The sequence below is a fragment of the Sinohyriopsis cumingii genome, chromosome 16 (assembly GCF_028554795.1).
Source record: "Sinohyriopsis cumingii isolate HCF-2022 chromosome 16, ASM2855479v2, whole genome shotgun sequence".
Classification (NCBI taxonomy): domain Eukaryota; kingdom Metazoa; phylum Mollusca; class Bivalvia; order Unionida; family Unionidae; genus Sinohyriopsis; species Sinohyriopsis cumingii.
In genome coordinates, this window is record NC_142976.1 from 63,209,492 (window position 1) to 63,228,757 (window position 19,266).

The 19,266-nt window shown below is 34.8% G+C and overlaps 1 protein-coding gene across 1 annotated transcript; it reads right to left on the minus strand.

Moving 5' to 3' along the window:
- Positions 1 to 483: 483 nt before the first annotated feature.
- LOC149780574 (tRNA (guanine-N(7)-)-methyltransferase-like) lies at positions 484 to 19,013 on the minus strand. The gene is made up of 4 exons (XM_089937688.1): positions 18,942 to 19,013; positions 13,724 to 13,873; positions 6,819 to 6,893; positions 484 to 1,524 (listed from the first exon to the last, which is right to left on the minus strand). The coding sequence occupies exon 4, from the start codon at positions 1,297 to 1,299 to the stop codon at positions 568 to 570; it is 732 nt and encodes a 243-aa protein (XP_089793814.1). The 5' UTR covers positions 1,300 to 1,524; positions 6,819 to 6,893; positions 13,724 to 13,873; positions 18,942 to 19,013; the 3' UTR covers positions 484 to 567.
- Between the last annotated feature and the right edge of the window lie 253 nt (positions 19,014 to 19,266).

The window sequence follows — 19,266 nt, forward strand, 5'->3', positions numbered from 1 at the left end:
ATAGTCTACAAGGAGTACAACAACTTGTGCTAATGGATGGATGGTGGACATCCCATCAGCTCTTTTGGTCATAGTACAGAAGTGCTTATGAGACTGTCTGTTGTGTTTTGTCCATCTGTCTGTCCAATAACACACATTTGTTACTGCTACTCTTCTTAATGGATTTATGTAAAGCAATTAACAAAACAATGATTTTTAATAAAGCAATCACAAAACAATGATTTTTAAATACATCACTTTAACTTAAATACTTGAAAACCAGTAGAGTATACCAAGGCCCAAGTTTTACATCAAAGTTCCTAACTTTTTTTTTGTTGTAAGTCAACACAGATTTATTTACCGGTTAATCTGGCTCAAACCTCAAAAGAAAACTTTAATGTAACATATGTAATGCATATTTGTTTTTAATGATATTCTGATGGACATAATATTAGTCTTCATCAAATTTTGGCAAAGACCTATAATATAAAAATACACAATACATTTTGACTTTGGTTCATTTAATTACAAGAAATTTTAAAAGCAAATTCTCCAACATGATCTCAGTAAAATTTACTGGAAAAAGTTCTACTTGAATGCTGGATCTTCAATTCTTCTAAAGACAGCTAGAAATGTATCTCCCTTATTTCTTGCAACTTTCTTCCCTTCTTCTGTACTTTCATACAGCTTTTCAACAACAATATCCTTCTCCAATTCATCATTTGGAACCCGCTGAAACAGTGGGAATTCCTCCAGGTGTTTCACCATCCACTCATGAAGATCTTTAACATCTGTGATAGTATACACAAGCCCACCTTCTCTCAGTATATAGGCATACTCTGCTAAGAGGGTCTGGCTTATTATCCTCCATTTATGCTTTGTTTTCTTGAAATGGGGGTCAGGGAAGAGAAAGAACAGTTTGGATAGCTGACCCTTTTTGAAGAAATTAGGAAGATATTTCATGGCATTGCTTCTAATACATGCTATGTTTTGGTACTTTCCTGGGTCTTGAGCCCTCAGAGCCTGAATTCTGTCTTTGACATAATCGGATACTTTAACACGAATTTCTATTCCCAACATCAAAGTATCTGGAAACAAGGGTGATAACTCCACAAGAAGTCCGCCATAGCCACATCCTATATCTGCAAATTCCACCTTGAACTTGTTTACCACATCAACCTCCATACTCTTATCAAAATACTGTGGATAGTATTCAGACCAGTCCATTTCATCTGGGTGAGCAGGATATTCAAAACTGTGATCAGACATAGGGTTGGAATGTGCCCGCTGGCGATAGTACTTCTTTTGTGGTAGTGCCATCTTTCCTTTATTTAGATTTGTATTAATGAGAAATTTAAATGAGTCCCGAAGACAAACTTACACTCAAGAAGGTTTGAAATGAAAACTTCCTCAATGTGTAAAATGAATTTTTTAATGTTCCAAATAAAATTAATCTTCCTTCCTAGACTAAGAAAAATATTTCTTGTTATCTTCGTTTATGTTTCTATGAAAAGGTGATTTATTTGCTGCTCGTTTTGCAAGTCTCTGTGGGAAGAAAGAAAAAAAATTATTTGCATTTTAATGGCTTTTCAGTTCTTGAAACATGTAATGTTTTTTTTTATATATGTTACCTGCTTGTTTAAAAGTTAATGACATCATCATGATGTAACAACATTCACATATATGTATGTAATCAATGAACAGGGAGGACAATTCAATAACTTGACATACTGAGGAAATAAGACAAGGCAGCATGCAGTACATCTGATGACAAAAAATTTCTAATACAGAAGCTTTTTTTCAACAGTAAAATAACATATACAAAATAATGGAGAATATGGCATGTTTATGAAACAGGTGAGCTGTCGATTCTAACATCTCTCCTGCTTCAGTGCAATGAGAAATCATTTTTAAAAAAAGCAAAATATGAATAAATATACCACGAATAATAAAACTTGTAACTAAGCAGGCCCGAGAAAAACTACTGATTTAAAGTAAAGAATGCCAGAAACGGGAATATTAATTCCAGAAATTAATAAAGCAGTGACCTGGGGACTACTGCCTGTGATCATTGTCAGTCTCCTGTTGTAACCCTTCCAATGTGGGATCTGAATTCTTATCTTAAAGCAAACAGACCCCTCTATAAAAGAATTCTGGAAATCTAATTTCTATAAGAGGCACAGCATACAAGCACACTTCCACAAAATGGAGTAAAAAACAAAGATTGCACCATAAGGGCGCGAGTTATCATGGGACCTCAAAATGGGGGGAAGAAGAGAATACCTGTTTTATTCTAACATCATAAATAAGTCAATAATGTGCTTTTTTCTAATGATGCTTTTTTTCTATAAATTACCTTTATTTTCAAGATACCCAATCTCTGATTGAATTGTTAGTAACATACTGACCATGATTCACTGCAAGTAACAGTGGAACTTCTCATCATTAGGGAAATCTCCAAGTGCCAATTCTGGAATTTTAAGTTCACTACAAAACTCACTGCTTCATAATGAACTGTTTTATTCACCAAGTACTCATTTCACTTGGTTGCCTTGCTATGATCACATCTGAGCATGAGTAGACTAATTCAAGTTAGTTTGATTGCATTAATTACATAACAATATTGAAATGATCAAAAGAAATGAGCTGACCTGACACAACCATGACCACTAGTAGGTGAGGTAGGATTTGCATGCCTTTTAACTTCTCTTTCATTCCATTTTATTTGATTTGATATAAATGATGTAATTAATGTGATAATAGGAAGGTCTGCTTTTAACTGAGTGTAACAAGACAACAAATACTTCCTCAAGTCAGAGATCAAATAGGCATCACTTAACTGGGTTCTCACAGAAATGCTAGCAGACAAAGAGGTGATAGTACAATGACATTTTTCATGGTTGAATACAAAATGGCATACTTTTTATGATGATTACACTGAAACCAATTAAAGACATAACTAAAACATGAATTTCACCCGAAAGGAATTATTTAATTGGTATTTATTTACTACATGTTGCAACCAATAGTCATTAGTATCATTTTATTAATCAGAATTTTTTTGGAATATTTTTATTTACAGCATACTGAAAATCTTGTTTGGAAAGAAAATTGAACAAAATAAATCACTGTTTTTAAAGTTGAGAATTTCATGATTTTGATTCAAACTTCTGATACTAGTCCCCATTTTGAACAATAAAACAAGCGATACATCAAGGTTTTAAATACTAATTTGCTGGGGCCCCGAGTGGCAGAGTGGTCTAAAGCGCTCTCCTTTACAGATCACTGCCATCTCACCTCTGTCTGCATGGGTTCGAGTCTTGGATTCGGCCAATGTCAGTATGTGAGGAAGTTTGCCAGTAGCTTCTCGTGAGTCGGTGGTTCTTTCCAGGGTTTTCACGGATTCATCTTCCACCATTAATGCTGGCCGCCATGTATATTATATCATGTGCTGAAAAATGGCGTTAAACCCCACGACAACAACAAAACAACTAATTTGCACTATGATTTTCATCATGTTCAAGAAATTTGGGACAATTTTGGAGATATTTTCAAGTAAGAAAATTGGGATCCATATTGAAGGAGTGGTGAATTCTGCATCATGCCCTTGCAAGGTGCATGAGTGGACCTCATCTTTTTGACGATTCTCCACTCCATGGGAAGATGTATTTACACTGAACAGATTAATGTTTTGACAAAAAAATATAAAACAATGTGAAATAGTGACCAAATAAGCTACTGTTATTAAAACAATGATTATGGCAATGGAATGCACCTACATAATATACAGAAAACATGTGAACAAATGCCAGTCAAAAGTATATTTTGCAATATTTTAAATTAAAGTTTTTTATGTTATAGAAAAGTTGATGCCTTTGGAAAACAACAGTTGCTTTGGTCTCTAAAATAAGGAAATTACTTGTGATAAGTACATTGTGGTTTATACGCTTACTTCAATGTGACTGAGTATTCCTGAATTTCACATGAATTCTTGAGTTCAAACTTTTCCTTTAACATGCATCAATAACTATTAAAGGAAGAACTGATCCATTAAAAGTCTTTTTATAGTTTTCTGAAAGCTTTGTTGCCATTGATGAAAAATATTTTAAAATTTTGTGACACATTCCTCTGACGATAGTAAAAGTGAAATTTTAGACATTTGTTGTATTTTTCACTTTTTAAATTCGTAAATCTTGTCATCTCATTTTAGGCATCTGATGTTAATTTGATGGTATTCATTTTTAGGACTTGTGTATATGCTATGACAAACACTAAACACATCTGCATGTACTGAAAAGACTAGGGCCTCGAGTGACAGAGTGGTCTATAGCACTCACAGTTAAAGATCATTGCCATCTCACCTCTGTCTACGTGGGTTTGAGTCTTGGGTTCGGCCAATGTGGGTATGTGAGAAAGCTTGCCAGTAGCTTCTCATGGGTCGGTGGTTCTTTCTGGGGTTTTCCCGGGTTCTTCCTCCACCATTTATTCTGGCAGCCATGTATATCCTTTACTAAAAAATGGCATTAAGTCCTACAACAATAACTGAAAAGACTAGGAAGAAGCTGGTTCATCCCAAACAATAAAATAAAATGAATTATAAGTTTAGCAAAGAGAATACTCAAAGGACAAAAGAGCAAGAATTAGAAAAGAGTGATGATCAGGTTTCATAAAAAAAACAACAAAGTTTGACAAATGACAACAAATTAGTTCTATTAACAGAGGAAAGAGGGAACTAACATTAATCTGAAATTATCAAAACAGGACCAATTTCTTGGAACCATTTTAGAAATATTTTTCACAGAGAAGGACTGTTATGAGAAAGGTAGAAAGATACAATTTCCAAGGATAACATTTCTTTCAGTCTCCTTCTGAGGCACTCCACTACTTCTGCTATAAAACACCAATGCTATGTTGTTGTTGTTGTAGGGATTAACAACATTTTTTTCAGCACAAGATAGGCTATACATGGCGGCCAGTATAATTGGTGGAGGAAGAACCCTGGAAAACCCCGTGAAGAACCACCGACCCACAAGAAGCTACTGGCAGGCTTTCTCACAGACCAACGTTAGCTGAGCCTGAGACTCGTACTCACGCAGACAGAGGTGAGATGGCAGTGATCTGTAACGGTGAGCGCTTTAGACCACTCAGGGCCCCCCAATGAGAAAGGATGAAAGATACATTTTCCAATGATAACATTTCTTTCAGTCTCTTTCTGAGATACTCCACTACTTCTGCTATAAAATACCAACGGCATGTAATACAGCTTAGAAATGAAGATTTTGGAAAGCATGCAATGCATTCGTGCATACAAAGTTCATAGTTTTATCTCAGCAAAAATGTGTATAAAGAGGTTCTTTTTCCCATCATTTAGGGGAAACAAAGTGTGTGAAATACAACTGAATCTAGAGACTACTTTTCAGCTGCTAACTTACGTAACTAATCCAACCCACTTCCCAGAACACTTTCAAAAACACTGGATCATATCACAAGTAAAGAGCAACACAACTTTCAAAATAAACGTGAAATGTTTCACCATAAAGAAAATGTGACCACCTCATACTAATACAGAACTGCCAACACCGATGAGTCCGTCTCAGTAAGACAGCTGATTTTTTTTCCATAAGACTGACCAGTATTGAGTAATGTGTAACAAAATATCAACAACTGCTATTATAAAGCTGGAAAACATAATTAAAAGTTTGATGCATCGACAATAAACATTGTGTTCAACTGAAAAGTTTGTAAAATACATGTAGACCCTATTTACCACAAATACAGTTGCACAAACTCTAGTTCCAAACCCTATGCAACTCAATGGCTTGTTGCTATCTCTCAACTTGACCTAATTTTTGGAAATTCTTTATCCATTTCATATGACAGCAATCATCTCTCCCACCATGAGACATACTCAAATCGGCAAATGAGGTCCAATAAATGTAATTGTGTCCTTTCCCTCTTTTATTCACAAGAATATGAATATTCCTTTTCATTCTTCTGTGTTGATTATTAACACTTTTGTAGAGGCTTATTTTCCAGTTTGTCTTAAACATGCATCACATTCGGGATGCCACTTTAAAAAAATTCTATAATCAACAGTTTGATCATGCAGATACTTCGTATTAACAAATAGGTGCAGTTTAAAATGTCTGGGGTGCTGCTGTAAAGTTAGTCTGGTTCCCTAACTAACTTCACTAATTCTAATATGAAACCAGGATCCAAATAACGCACAGACGAACCAATTATCCAGATTTTTCAGCAACGATCATCTTTCTGTAGTTTTTGCTTGTTCGTATTTTAAGGGTAATTACTGTAATACTTACAGCAAAATCGTAAGAGTTGGCAGGTCTGCTAATAGTTGTCAATCAAGAAATTATCCAAAATATGGAATTCATGATTAATTTCTCCATATCCAAGTCACAAAATGTAAAAGTAAATGTAAGAAGCACAATGTATCTATGACAACTGCCTTTTCTTTGAGCAAATGGTTGTGGTGTTCCAATGGTCAAAATTTTTCTGCAAAGTATAATCCTCAAAGGAGAAAAGAGGCATAGAAATTTGTTTTTTTTCAAACACATTCCATACATAACTTGAGCATAGAGTATGCAATTATTTTATAAACCGTCGTCTATGGTTATCACCAATGAAGTTTCTGGTTAAGAATTTAAAGTCAGCTCTCCAGTTTTTCTATCATGCACTGGACCCGAGGTTTGAAAGAAATGTGGCCTTGAAATGATTCCTTAAAATCCAAGACAGCCCTTTGATGGGGAAGGTAGTTTAAAAATGATGTTAAAAATAGTAAATGTTCATGAATAAATGACCTAACTGAAAAATTATGTTACCTCCTGTTTGGTGCACTTATTGACTTCCCTGTCTAAGTCATTACATATTCCAAACATCTTCTTATAAAATGGTTGCTGAAAAGAGAAGAATTAAAAAATTTAATTAAGAAGACTTTGCAATACATTCTTTAAAAGACAGGAAAACTTCTAAGGATTTTCACAACAAAGACCTTAATTATGCTAAAATATACAACATATCACAGGTTTCCTTTCTTAATTGGAGGTGATATTACAAATGAACTGAGCTACCTCTGACATTAGTGATCCCATGTTTTTTCAAGCCCAAAAGTACCTTGTATGGATCAATTTTTATATATAAATGCACTGTCCTGAGCAACCACCTGCATCCAGTGGCCTTAATTTTATACAAAATATAACTTTCAACACAGCTATGATCAACCTCATTATAAAACCAGTTATAAAAACTATCTGACTTTCATTTAATTCATGGTAACCAAAATATATGAGTGCTGACTGTATAAACAAAGATTAAAAAGCAAAAGGCCCGTAATGGGACTGATGTTCTACTGTCAGAAACAATTTCCAGAAATCCAAGAGAAGGCCATTTCTTACTTCTAACTACCAAGTATTGAAACCATCTCTGATATTCTTGAGTGACCACAAGATTTTAAATCTGCTTCTGTGGCAGCCATGCTGGAGGTCTGATAAACTTCATTTAGGAACAACCAGATAACATAAGTGGTCATCTGGTAAAAATTTCATGTCAGTAGGACAATCAAGATGTAGTGATACCAACATTTACAATACACAAGTAATGCAAGTGGAATCAGGTGAAACAGTGCTTATGGGTGATCTCCTTGACTGATTTATGATTCATGTGTTTACCACCTACAGCTGAATGTACCTTATAACTGGCCAAGGAGACTCTACCACTTATGCCTGGGATGGAAGTCCATGTTTAACCCAGTAAGATACATACAGCCTGAGCCAGGCTATTTCACTTTCATTTTATATGTATATGTCACCTAACTACACTCATTAACATCCTATACCAAACAAGTATCAAATGGTTATATATGGGGTTGGGGGGTAGGTGTTGTTTAATGTTGTAAAGCGCTTAGAGCTTCTAAAGAGCAGGCATTATACAAAGTCCTCATTATTATTATATGCAAAATATATGTGTCACTAGATCTCTTGTCTTGTTATATATTATAAATATTACACAACCTTCAGTTTATACAAGTGGCCATGTTTTCATCATCAAGTTTTGATGTACCCAGTTTTTAAGTTGCAAAGAATTTGTTTATTGCCCACAGCCGCTCATAACATGGTGAGCAATTGTGAAATATGTCACTCACCTTGAGAATAATCTCCCAAAAGTGTTTGAGACACATTTTCCCATGCAACCAGCAAGGTTAATCTCTGATTGCAAGTCTGCAGATGTAAAGTTGTTTAAGTGTCAAGTAAAGACAAGTGATATTATTGATAGCTATAAAGGTGTCCAGTAAAGACAAGTGATATTATTGATAGCTATAAAGGTGTCCAGTAAAGACAAGTGATATTATTGATAGATCTAACGGTCTTGAAAATGATCTTGCATCTTGACAAGAGTCTGAAGTTGTCTGTTTGAATGAACATCATCGGCCAATTAACCTAAAGGATCACTATCATTACATTAGTGGCTTGTCTCTCCCTTTAAATTTTGAGTTGTATTCATTCCACCAGAGTGGGCCTACACCAAGATTGTTTTTTTTTTGGAAGTGTAATGTGCCTGATGTGGCAGAAACTACCCAAGCCATTCGAGAAATGGAGAAAAGCATTCCACAGTATCACATTCGTGCTAAGCACAATGAGTTTCAGATCAGGTTTGGATCAGCTGCTATGTTGCAAAATGCTGTCTTCCATGCTGTTTGTCAGTTTCTTACCTTAGCTTCCTCATCTATGCATGATGCAGTATCTAAGGAAATTCCGCACAGAATCAACATATTGCTTGAAAATCCATCTCTTGATATTGTTTTTCATACGAGTCATAACAATGAAGGTAGTAGCAACCCCAGTCTAACACAGACAAGATAACAGTTTACCTGAAAATCTGATGAAACTATTGACCAGATGAAGAATTTTCATTGCAGCATCAATACATGTCATCTGATTGCAACACATTTTATATATTGTAAAAGCTAATAAAATTATCTATAATGGGCACGTTTTCTTTTAATATTTGATGCTTTATCAATGGAATTATTACTTTATAATCACCAAAAAGTAACAGACTTCACACATCATTGGGAATAAGCGCTAATCATGATGCGGTCATGTGACACTTATCTTCTTTGTTACAAAATGCGGGTTATTAAAACTTCATGAATTTTTCAGTTATATCGCTACAGTGTCTGCAATGGCGCTGGCTATAGTGATGTCTAGCACTGTGACAGACATGTAGCATGATGTCCCACCCAGTCACATTATCCTGACACCAGGCCAACCAGTACTAACACTAACCTATTAATGCCGAGTGCCAAGCGAGGTAGCTGTTAGTACCATTTTTGTAAGTCTTTGGTATGAAACGGATGGGGATCAAACCCACAACCTCCCACATCCGAGCGGACGCTCTAACAGCTAGGCCACTGGAGCAGTCCCAATCAGAGAAGATGTAAACTATTTGGTCAGTGGTTGTAGCACATTCCTATGATATTCCTACACAAAGAAATAATCCCTAAAAATTTAAGCAGATTTGACCAAAAGTTTGGCAAATTAAATGAATCATGCATCATCAAAATCTGCATATTCAAAGCTTTATTTTGCTACGAAATTTATAGATCAGAAATGTTTATAAACCAACCGCAATGAGCACTGAATCTGTAAAACATTTGAATCTGCCCATGTCGACATTGTCCGCCAAATTTGAATTTTCTAACAGCTTATAACGATGTTAAATTGTCCACAACTGATGTTCCAAAACTAAACTTATTAATTTCATACAAACTGGTGTGCCAGAAGAACATGCTAAGATGATTTTTAAAATACTTGTTATCATATTAACGCTAGTTGTACAGTTAGACAGTCGCAAAATGAACACACAAAGCATAGATTCTTGTCCACTTTAAATAGGCTCAAGTTGTCGATGCTGTAAATATCTGAACTGACAAATGGTCACTGGTTTTAAAATATGTTCAACCTTATATTCATTATGTTATTACATTTGTTTAAATTTTGTAATGGGAAATTGATGAAATAATAATTAAAAAAATCGCATCACTATCAGACAAACGCAAAGTTTCGGTATGACAATTTTTTTACTTTGACGAGAGTAGCAAAGTAACTACACGCACAGTTAAAGTGGGTTCTTAAATTTCCAATGCACTGATAACATTTTATAGGATCAATAATGTTTTAAAAACACAAAACAAAACAATACAAAGTCTGAAACTGATAAATTATTTTGCAGGCATATGATACTGAAACGTTATTTCTAAGTGAAAGATGGCAGCATTCCCTGGTTCTTTCTGCAAGGAGCTAAATATAACATCAAAGGATTTAGAAGATGAAACCAACTTGAATCTTATTCATAAAATTAGGTCTTGCAACATTGTTTCAATGACAATTATGAATAAACATTGCATTTATTTTTGTTTTTGAAGTTGTTTCACATACATATGAACTTTTGCTAATGTGATATATTTTATTTAAGTTAAATGTCATAAAAGTTGTTAAGTGTTTATATGCTTTTCATTTATAAATGAAAATAATGAAGTCGGACAACAGACTTAATGAGAGCAATGAATTCAGCAGGAAAAATACAATCAGAACATCAAATTTCATAATAAAATCACAACAAAAAAGAAAGTTATAACATTTTTTATGGAAAGAACATTTTACTTTGGTTCCATGACTGCCACATAATCTGAATACATTTATATAAGACTCAAATTCTGGAAATTTGTAAATAATTTGGAACTTAAAAGTTGCATTAACTTTTTTCTAATAGAGATGTTTTAAAAAATTAAACTGTTTTGGAATGTTCTTAAACAGATCTATATGAAGAAATCAAGTGTTTGCAGTTATTTCAATATCAGAAAAATGACTGGGGTTGCTAAGGTGGATCTCAGAAATTTGAAGAGTTTTGGGAAGCTGTAGATCAATTTCTCAATAAACATGCCGCTCAGTCTGTGGACAGGAGACATGGAACAAAATGTCATAGCAGCATAGCTATTTCTGTTCATGATTTAATTAATCAGGTGAAAGATCAAGTTGGTCCTGACATTTTGGTTCCTTCAGAACAAACAGTATATACTAAGTTTGCCCCTAGGAATAGGTATTTACATTCAACTATAGAATACAATGGGAGGTTGCAACTGAAATTAAAGGGGCCCTGAGTGGCCGAGTGGTCTAAAGCGCTTTCCATTACGGATCACTGCCATCTCACCCCTGTCTGTGTGGGTTCGTGTGTCGGATTCAGCCAATGTGGGTATGTGAGAAAGCTTGCCAGTAGCTTCTCATGGGTCATGGTTCTTTCCGGGTTCTTCCTCTACTATTAATACTGGCCGCCATGTATAGCCTATCGTGTGCTGAAAAAAGCCTTAAACCCCACAACAATAACAACTGAACCTGAAAGTTCAGAGACAGTATATACTGATCATCCTAGTGAACATTATGCAGCTGTTGTTTTTAAGTACACCAAAGAATTTGCTGTTATGTATATATAGAGATTATTATGTGCTGCTTTTTCTGCATGATAAAGCATATACTCATATAGGAGAACCAGGTGTTCCAATGACATCCGTTGCCTGGAGGAAAGAACAGTAACCAGGGATCGTCCTGGGCTTCGCCAATGTCGCAAATTGCGATTTTTTTTCCTTATTGGCGACAAAAATATCCCATCTGGCGATTTTTTTGGCGACATACTTTTAGGTTATTTAAGTTGTACATACAATCATGGATTTGGACTGGATAAATTAAAAGGCAGAATGAAAGGAAGCCACAAACTTGACTAAGCAATGCATTGGTATCAATCTGTTACACAAACAATCCTTTGTTCTTATTGACAACCCCATCTTTACAGTGCATTGTTACATCATAATCTGCTTATGCTGACATCTGTGCTGAGTACTGTATGCTGCGATACAGTCAATCATGCTACCGCACTATACCTACAACTGACCGACTTCTGAAGACGCGAATAGAATAGATACAATTAATTGTATGCCTAATCCTTCTGTTTTTTTTATACATATACCAATACAATAGTTTTGCTGAACCTTCATAGAAAACTGATAAGCTTTGAAGTACCGACAACTGTGTATAAATACAAAGCAAATGGAAACAATCTAAATCACAATTACATCTGTTGCCAGTGCAGCATTTTACTCATTGATCTTTTCCTTTTGCCATCAGTCCTGTGTTACGGCTGCAGAGACTTAAACTCCACAACAAGAAATAGCAAAAAAAAAAAAAAAACAGTTTTGCATAATTAATAATAATTATTTATTTCTCAAAATACAGGAGTGAAAGAATCCCTAAGTTGGGTGTGAATTTATGCTTATATATACGGTCCAATATTGCCAGGTGTTGACTCGTGTAAGTTTCATTCGTGGGAATGGAGATCCTATTTTTCTTGTCGAGAAAATTTATACAGCATTCAGTGATCATTCTTGGGATTTAGGAAGCAATTTGCTACAAGCTTTGTGACACTAGCCATAAAGGGGGGGGGGGGGCTGCTGAGAGACTACTGGTGTCACCTGTCAGCACTGTACACTGTGAACGTGGATTCAGTAAGATAAACTTCATGAAAATTGACATCAGAAATAAGCTCTGCATCTCATCTCTCGAGAATTTAATGAGAATCAGCATGTACAGATGTGAAAAATTAGACTTTGAAACTGCATTCAACAAGTGGGCAGCCCTAAAATAGCGATGGATCTTCATGTAACACTTTGTAACATTTTGTTAATGCTTCTTGTAATTAAAGTATTAACTAATCTATCTTTTGTAATTTTCATTGCCTGTTACATTAATAGACTAAATTAACACTTGGAAAAATGTACACTACTTTTTTTGGCGACACTTTTTGAAAATTGGCGACAAAATATTGAGGTTGGCGATTTTTTTGGCAACAGCTTTTTAAAAGCCAGGACCATCCCTGAGTAACTGTTGTTCAGACAGGTTGTCCACTCATGGTAGCAGATCATGATACTGATACCACATGTAAAATTACCCCATCCAGTCTACTTATTTGTGACATTCGAGACAGCATAACTGGTTCATTTTACAGAGGTGGAGTATGCACTACACTTAAGGACACTGCCATCTCCCCCATTCCAGCATGCTGCAAAGATTCAAAGTCTTTTAAAAGGTACATTACATTTTATTTTTGTATCAGAGACACTGATTTATTTTTGTCTCTGTTATAAATATATTGGTTCTCAAATACTTGTGTTAAATTTCTTGTTTGTATTTGTTACATTGCTTGCTGGAACAGTTTAAAATTTTGGCTGGACATAAAACAAAACTAAAAACAGACTTGACCTTGGCATTCACAAAGTAAAAATAACTCATTAATACATAACAAAATCTTACTATACTGTTGGAAATATAAACTGGTCTTCCCTGACCAGGGTAATCATCAATTAACAAGAGTATTACAGTTGTAAATAAAGACAACTCCAGGACCAATCAAATGATCCCATAAACTTGTTAATCAGCTGTTAATACTTAACAAACAGAATACTTCTGGCAAAATTCCCATACTGAAATGACCGTCCATATATAATACTGACAAGTCTACATTTTCCATTGTGTATATGTGGGCCTCTTTTTCCCCATTACTGCACCGTATTTTGCATGCAGGGAAAGGTTGCTTTATCCAAGCATTCAGTGCAGAGTAGACCATGACAGTACAGTTTCCACTTTATCATTAAAAATAATGCATGTCTGTAATGTCTTACATTTTTATGACACGCTATCAGGGCCCTTATCAGGACATTACATTCTTCTGTGTGAAGATGCTCTGCCAGATTTTGATGCATAGCTATAATAAAAGTCCTCAATCACTCAAGCTCCTTATGTAACTTCTCAAACCCAACGTGAAATGCATCCTGAAAAAATAAAATAAAGTAAATAAGTAAATAAATCCTATTAATCAAAGTTGAAGTTTAATTTCTTAACTCGTTCATTCCCAGGACGTTTATCAGCATTACTACTGGTATTCTATGCCCCAGCATCATTGCTGTCCATGTCTAAATCTCATAAAACATCCAACTGCCAAACATTATTTTCCTCTGCTTGCTCAATATTTTTTTAGATCAAACATAAGAAACTCTGTTTTCACTCACACAATCATCAAATATCAATGTAAACTCCACCAGTGTTTACTATCTTTCTTCAATGAAAAACATGTATTAAAAAAGTGTTCTCAATTTGTAACCTTGTCTTATGAACAGTTCAATTTACACAGAAGAAAAAGAAACTCATTTCTGTTTAGTTTGAAATCATCAGATTGTTGGAAAAACTCAGTCCGTAAACAATCAGAGACGTTTTTACTACCACCACCTATTCACCACAACTGTATGCATGATTGGCCACTGAATGCAGTAAACAAACCAAAAGTATCAGCAGGATTGGCCACTGCATGTTAATAACATACGAGTATAGGAGGAATTGTGGTCAATTTAGTTAAATTATAACCTTTCAAATTATTTTGTAAATGAAAATTCCAAGGCATCTGAAACCAATAGTGTTCACACACCATCCCATTTGTTTGTATCCACTACCCATTTTAAAAACAAAAGGCTTCAAGGATATATAAATTGCACAAAACTTAGTCATTTCATTCACTGATTTATAAGTTCTAACCTGACTGCCACCAAAAGGTCCCAAACATTGTCAGCTTGTTGGAATTTCAAATTAAATGGCATTTCTTTAAAAACAGTCACCATATTTGCAAGAGCAAGCCTGTTTTCAAGCAACAGATGTGATGTACTTTACGGTCTTTGATATCTCAATAATTCCGTAAATTTTGGAGTAATATCTCTTTTAACATTTGTATACAGTTCTTCCATTTTATTTGTTCAATTTCTTTTAGATATATCAAAACAAGACATAGCAAATATTGGATGCGGATGACAGTTATTACTGGAATGATTATTCTAGAAAATAGAAAAGGACTGTGCATCTGGGGCTTTACGTCAGTGTTTATATCTGGATATTTTTTTACTTTAAAACACCAAAAAGTCAACAGTGTTTGGGACCACTTGGCAACATTTGGGCTATTCAATGTAAATCAATGAATAAAATTAAATTTTGTACAACTTTTTTTTATCCTAGACACTTCTTGTTTTTAAAATCTGTAGGGAGGTTAACAAACAGGAGGGTGTGTGAATACTATAGACACCATTTTAGGTATGGAGCAATAAAAACAAGGATCTCTCAAAACAACTGGTCCTCTATTGTCAAAAAAATTCCATGATTTCACAATAAGACAATTTTCATTTTAACTGCAGAATGCAGAAACCATCTCAGATATTCCTGATTAACAACATTTTCAAACCAGCCACTGCAGCAACCATACTGGATCTAACATCAGCACCATTTCATTTAGAAAAAAACTAAACACCATTAGAAGCCTTTGGTGAAAACCCCATACGGACAAAATAATCTACTCTAATATATATAAAAAGATTTTCAACAAGTTAATTTGAGTTCATATTGGCACTATTTTCATTTAGGACCACACGTTCGAGTTTCAAGGGTTTACAATTATCTCCTTATCACTGAAAGAGACCTTTCCAGACGGATGGTTGCTGTTGTGATGCTTCATCAAAGCAAAAGACAGTTTGATCACAGACAATTTATCCAGGGGGAAACCAGTGTATCCCCTAGGGGTGCAAGACTGAAAGCCAAAAATCTCCTTGGTGTCAAAACTGAGGGTCAGATGAAGTAAAAAAACTTAAATTTAATTAAAAATTAATTAATTAAATTAATAAAAAATTTTAGAGTCTCTGACGTGCAAATGAAGATAAAGGGAACCACTGGTACACTCACCAATCAAGTTAACTGGTGAGTGTACAGATTAGTTTCCCATGAATATGGGTTGTTTTCACAGATGTCACGACTGAGTATGCAAATACCCAAAATGCAACGTGCGCACACCTTGCGCCGCCATTTTGAGTCCCTAACAAACCTTTGTCAACGTCAGTCATCATGTATATTCAAGATAATAATCTGATTTAACTGTCGATAAGGACATTTATTTCATTGAAACAATACATAGATTATACTTGAAATTAAGTATCCTATAGCACGAAAATAAAAATAAAGCTGGGAAGTTCCCTTGCTTATATCGAAAGACAGAATAGTGAATTTGAACCATAATCATGCATATTGCTATCAAATAGAAATGTAGTCATTTACTGACATTTTTAAAAAGTGTTTTGTATCATATCCCTAAGCATGTCATCTTGAACAAGCATTTCCTGACAATGACTTTCAGGGTACAAATATCAGTTATGAATTAAAATTTCATAGCATGTGGTTAATGTCAGAACTTTGATGTACAAATACTTTTCGCAACAACAGGTGTTTGTGCCAAAGACAGTTGACAAGCAAATTTAATTAGTATGGTCAAATATTGTATTTGTGGTGGAGATGATGGCCGTATGATGATATCGAATGAAAGTGATAAACGTTCAAAGAAGTTTCATCTTCAGTGTATTCAAATGAAACATGTGCCTAACGGAACCAAACTATGTGTTGAATATCAAAAACGAGGTATTTCTGAAATGCTGTTAGAAATATGAAATTATATATTAACAATTAGCTTTCTAACTTGAATGATAACCAAATAATTCATTTCAGCCCATGAAAACTGAAAATCATTCATGTTTCTACTTGTTTGTATCCATTTGTTTATGTGTTTGTTTATCGATTGATCTACTTGTTTATAACAGAATAACAAAGATGGTTGAAATTTAAATGTTTTACATGAAGAAAACAAGTAGGAAGATCACGCATTTGTCTCATGCGATTGACATGCAAAACAGAATGTAATGTATTATTATATTCTAATACACACAAAATGCAACGTGCATTCTTAATTATGCAGGAAGAACAATGTTATTAGGTGCAGATTTGCGGGGCTAGGGATTCAAAATGGCGGATATGGAAGTAAACACGTTTTGTGATGTCACGTGAAAACAATGGATACATGTTTCCCCCTGAATCAAGTACCTGTGGGTTTGATACAACATACAAAGAACATGCTCACAACAAAATCTTAATATCGTAATTTGTAGGAATGCTTTCTGAAGCAACATTCTGAAATATAGTGCACTTCAAAAATAGTCTCTTTCAAAAGTCACACGGGTTATGTAAGCACATTTACTATTATAAATTTTTTAACTAATTTTATTTTTAAAATTTCTTTGTAATATAGTTATAACAAAGTTATTCAATCATGATTTTTGAGTGATCTGCACATTAATTGTCATTAAAAATATTCCAGACGGAATTTATCATTTACAATGGCAGTTTGGCATTACATTATGTCAAGAAAGTTGATAATGGATTGAATTATTACTAGTGCAAGGGGAATCAAGGTAGGATCACGTGAACAAGTCTCGTGCATTTCCATTCGTCTCCTGTATGAATGTTCAGCTATGAACGAGGTAGAGGAGTAACGCACAATTAGCTTTCTTCTTAACTTGTACATATGACATTTCTTCAAAATGATAATTTAGCATGATGTAAAATTTAGTCATGGGGTGATTAGTCGCTCCTGATGCACAGGTGCTCGATGCGAGCTTGATGTTAAGAAAAAAAAAATAATCTAAAGGAAAAACATCATACAGAGTGACAAAAATACCTTAGATTACCCCAATGACCCGTTCTGACATAGGACCCTATCATAATATATAAGAAAGAAGGTACGGAACTTCCAAATACTTCACTCCACCCATGACCCTCGATTTCCTTCTGCTATTTCCATCTTTAAAGGCATGCGACCATACTATATGGCTTATTTTACTTCTGAGATATTTTTCTATCCATCAAGCCATCATTGACTTTTCTGTGTTGTACCAAACTGAAGTTACGGGCTGCGAAACGTGCAATTTTCGCGAAGTTTTCCTTTGTGGACACTTCTGTGCTCCTATGATAATAAGAATAACCTTTTGAGCCAATCATATTTCAGCGTTGACGTTAGTGCTGCCTATTTTGAAAATAGAGATTCATGTATACGATGTGTTGTGCAGTGAAGAAGACAATGTATAATACTTGCATGGAACAGGATTCCTAAAGTTGAATCGAGTTAATGGTAAGTAAAAAACTTACTTTTGCATCTACCGCTGTTCTGTAATTCAAGAAGGGATGCACCACAGAGTTGAAAACATTGTCCATATCGCTCTTGTCACCAGTTTTCAGATGAACACGAAAGTGTCCACCAAGGAAAACTTCGCGAAAATTTCATGTTTCGCAGCCCGTAACTTCAGTTTGGTACAACGCAGAAAAGTCAATGATGGCTTAATGGATAGAAAAATATCTCAGAAGTAAAATAAGCCATATAGTATGGTCGCGTGCCTTTAAAGACGGAAATAGCAGAAGGAAATCGAAGGTCATGGGTGGAGCGAAGTATTTGGAAGTTCCGTACCTTCTCTCTTATATATTATGATAGAGAGGGTCCTATGTCAGAACGGGTCATCGGGGTAATCTAAGGTATTTTTGTCACTCTGTATGATTTTTTTCCTTTAGATTATTTTTTTTTTTTTAACATCGAGCTCGCGTCGAGCACCTGTGTCCCAAAGTACGTTATAATTGAATTTGAAGTTAGACATTTTTGGAGTAATTTATACAATAAACTTCAATGGAATTTTAATGGACAAGGCGCGCAATAAAGTCAATAAACGCCATTTTTACATGGTAATAGGTATATGTAATCAAATTCTCCAAAATGCTGCAAAAAGTGACTCGGAGCGCATGCATGACCTTTGCGAAGCCTACTCTGACCTCCGCGCTGGAAATAACACAGGACCAAGGACACTTTCTAACTGCACAACACCCTACTTTCTGAAATTTTGTCGTACACCTAATTCAGTAGTGTTCTATCAATTATAACATGCACAAATATTAATCAAGTCTGATTTTATATGGGTATAGCTTGAAGTTTCTTACGGCATATATCTTCTCGGGTTAAGTCAGCATGCAATGTGAACTACGTCTTCCAATTATGTGTAACAAACTTTGGTGTCAAGAAGGAATCATTCCAACTTATATATGTCCCAGATGATATATTAGCAATCGAAATTTTTCACTTAACACGTTTAGAGGTTCAACGCGAGTAAGCAAAGTACAGTACCCTAAATAATTACTTCTTCTATTGTATGTCTGACTGTATGCTGTTAACGGTCCGAAAACTAGTCGTCATGAAAATCAGAAGATTGTTATTTTTCCTTTATTCTGTAACAAGTTCAACCAAAATTAAAAATGTTCAATAATT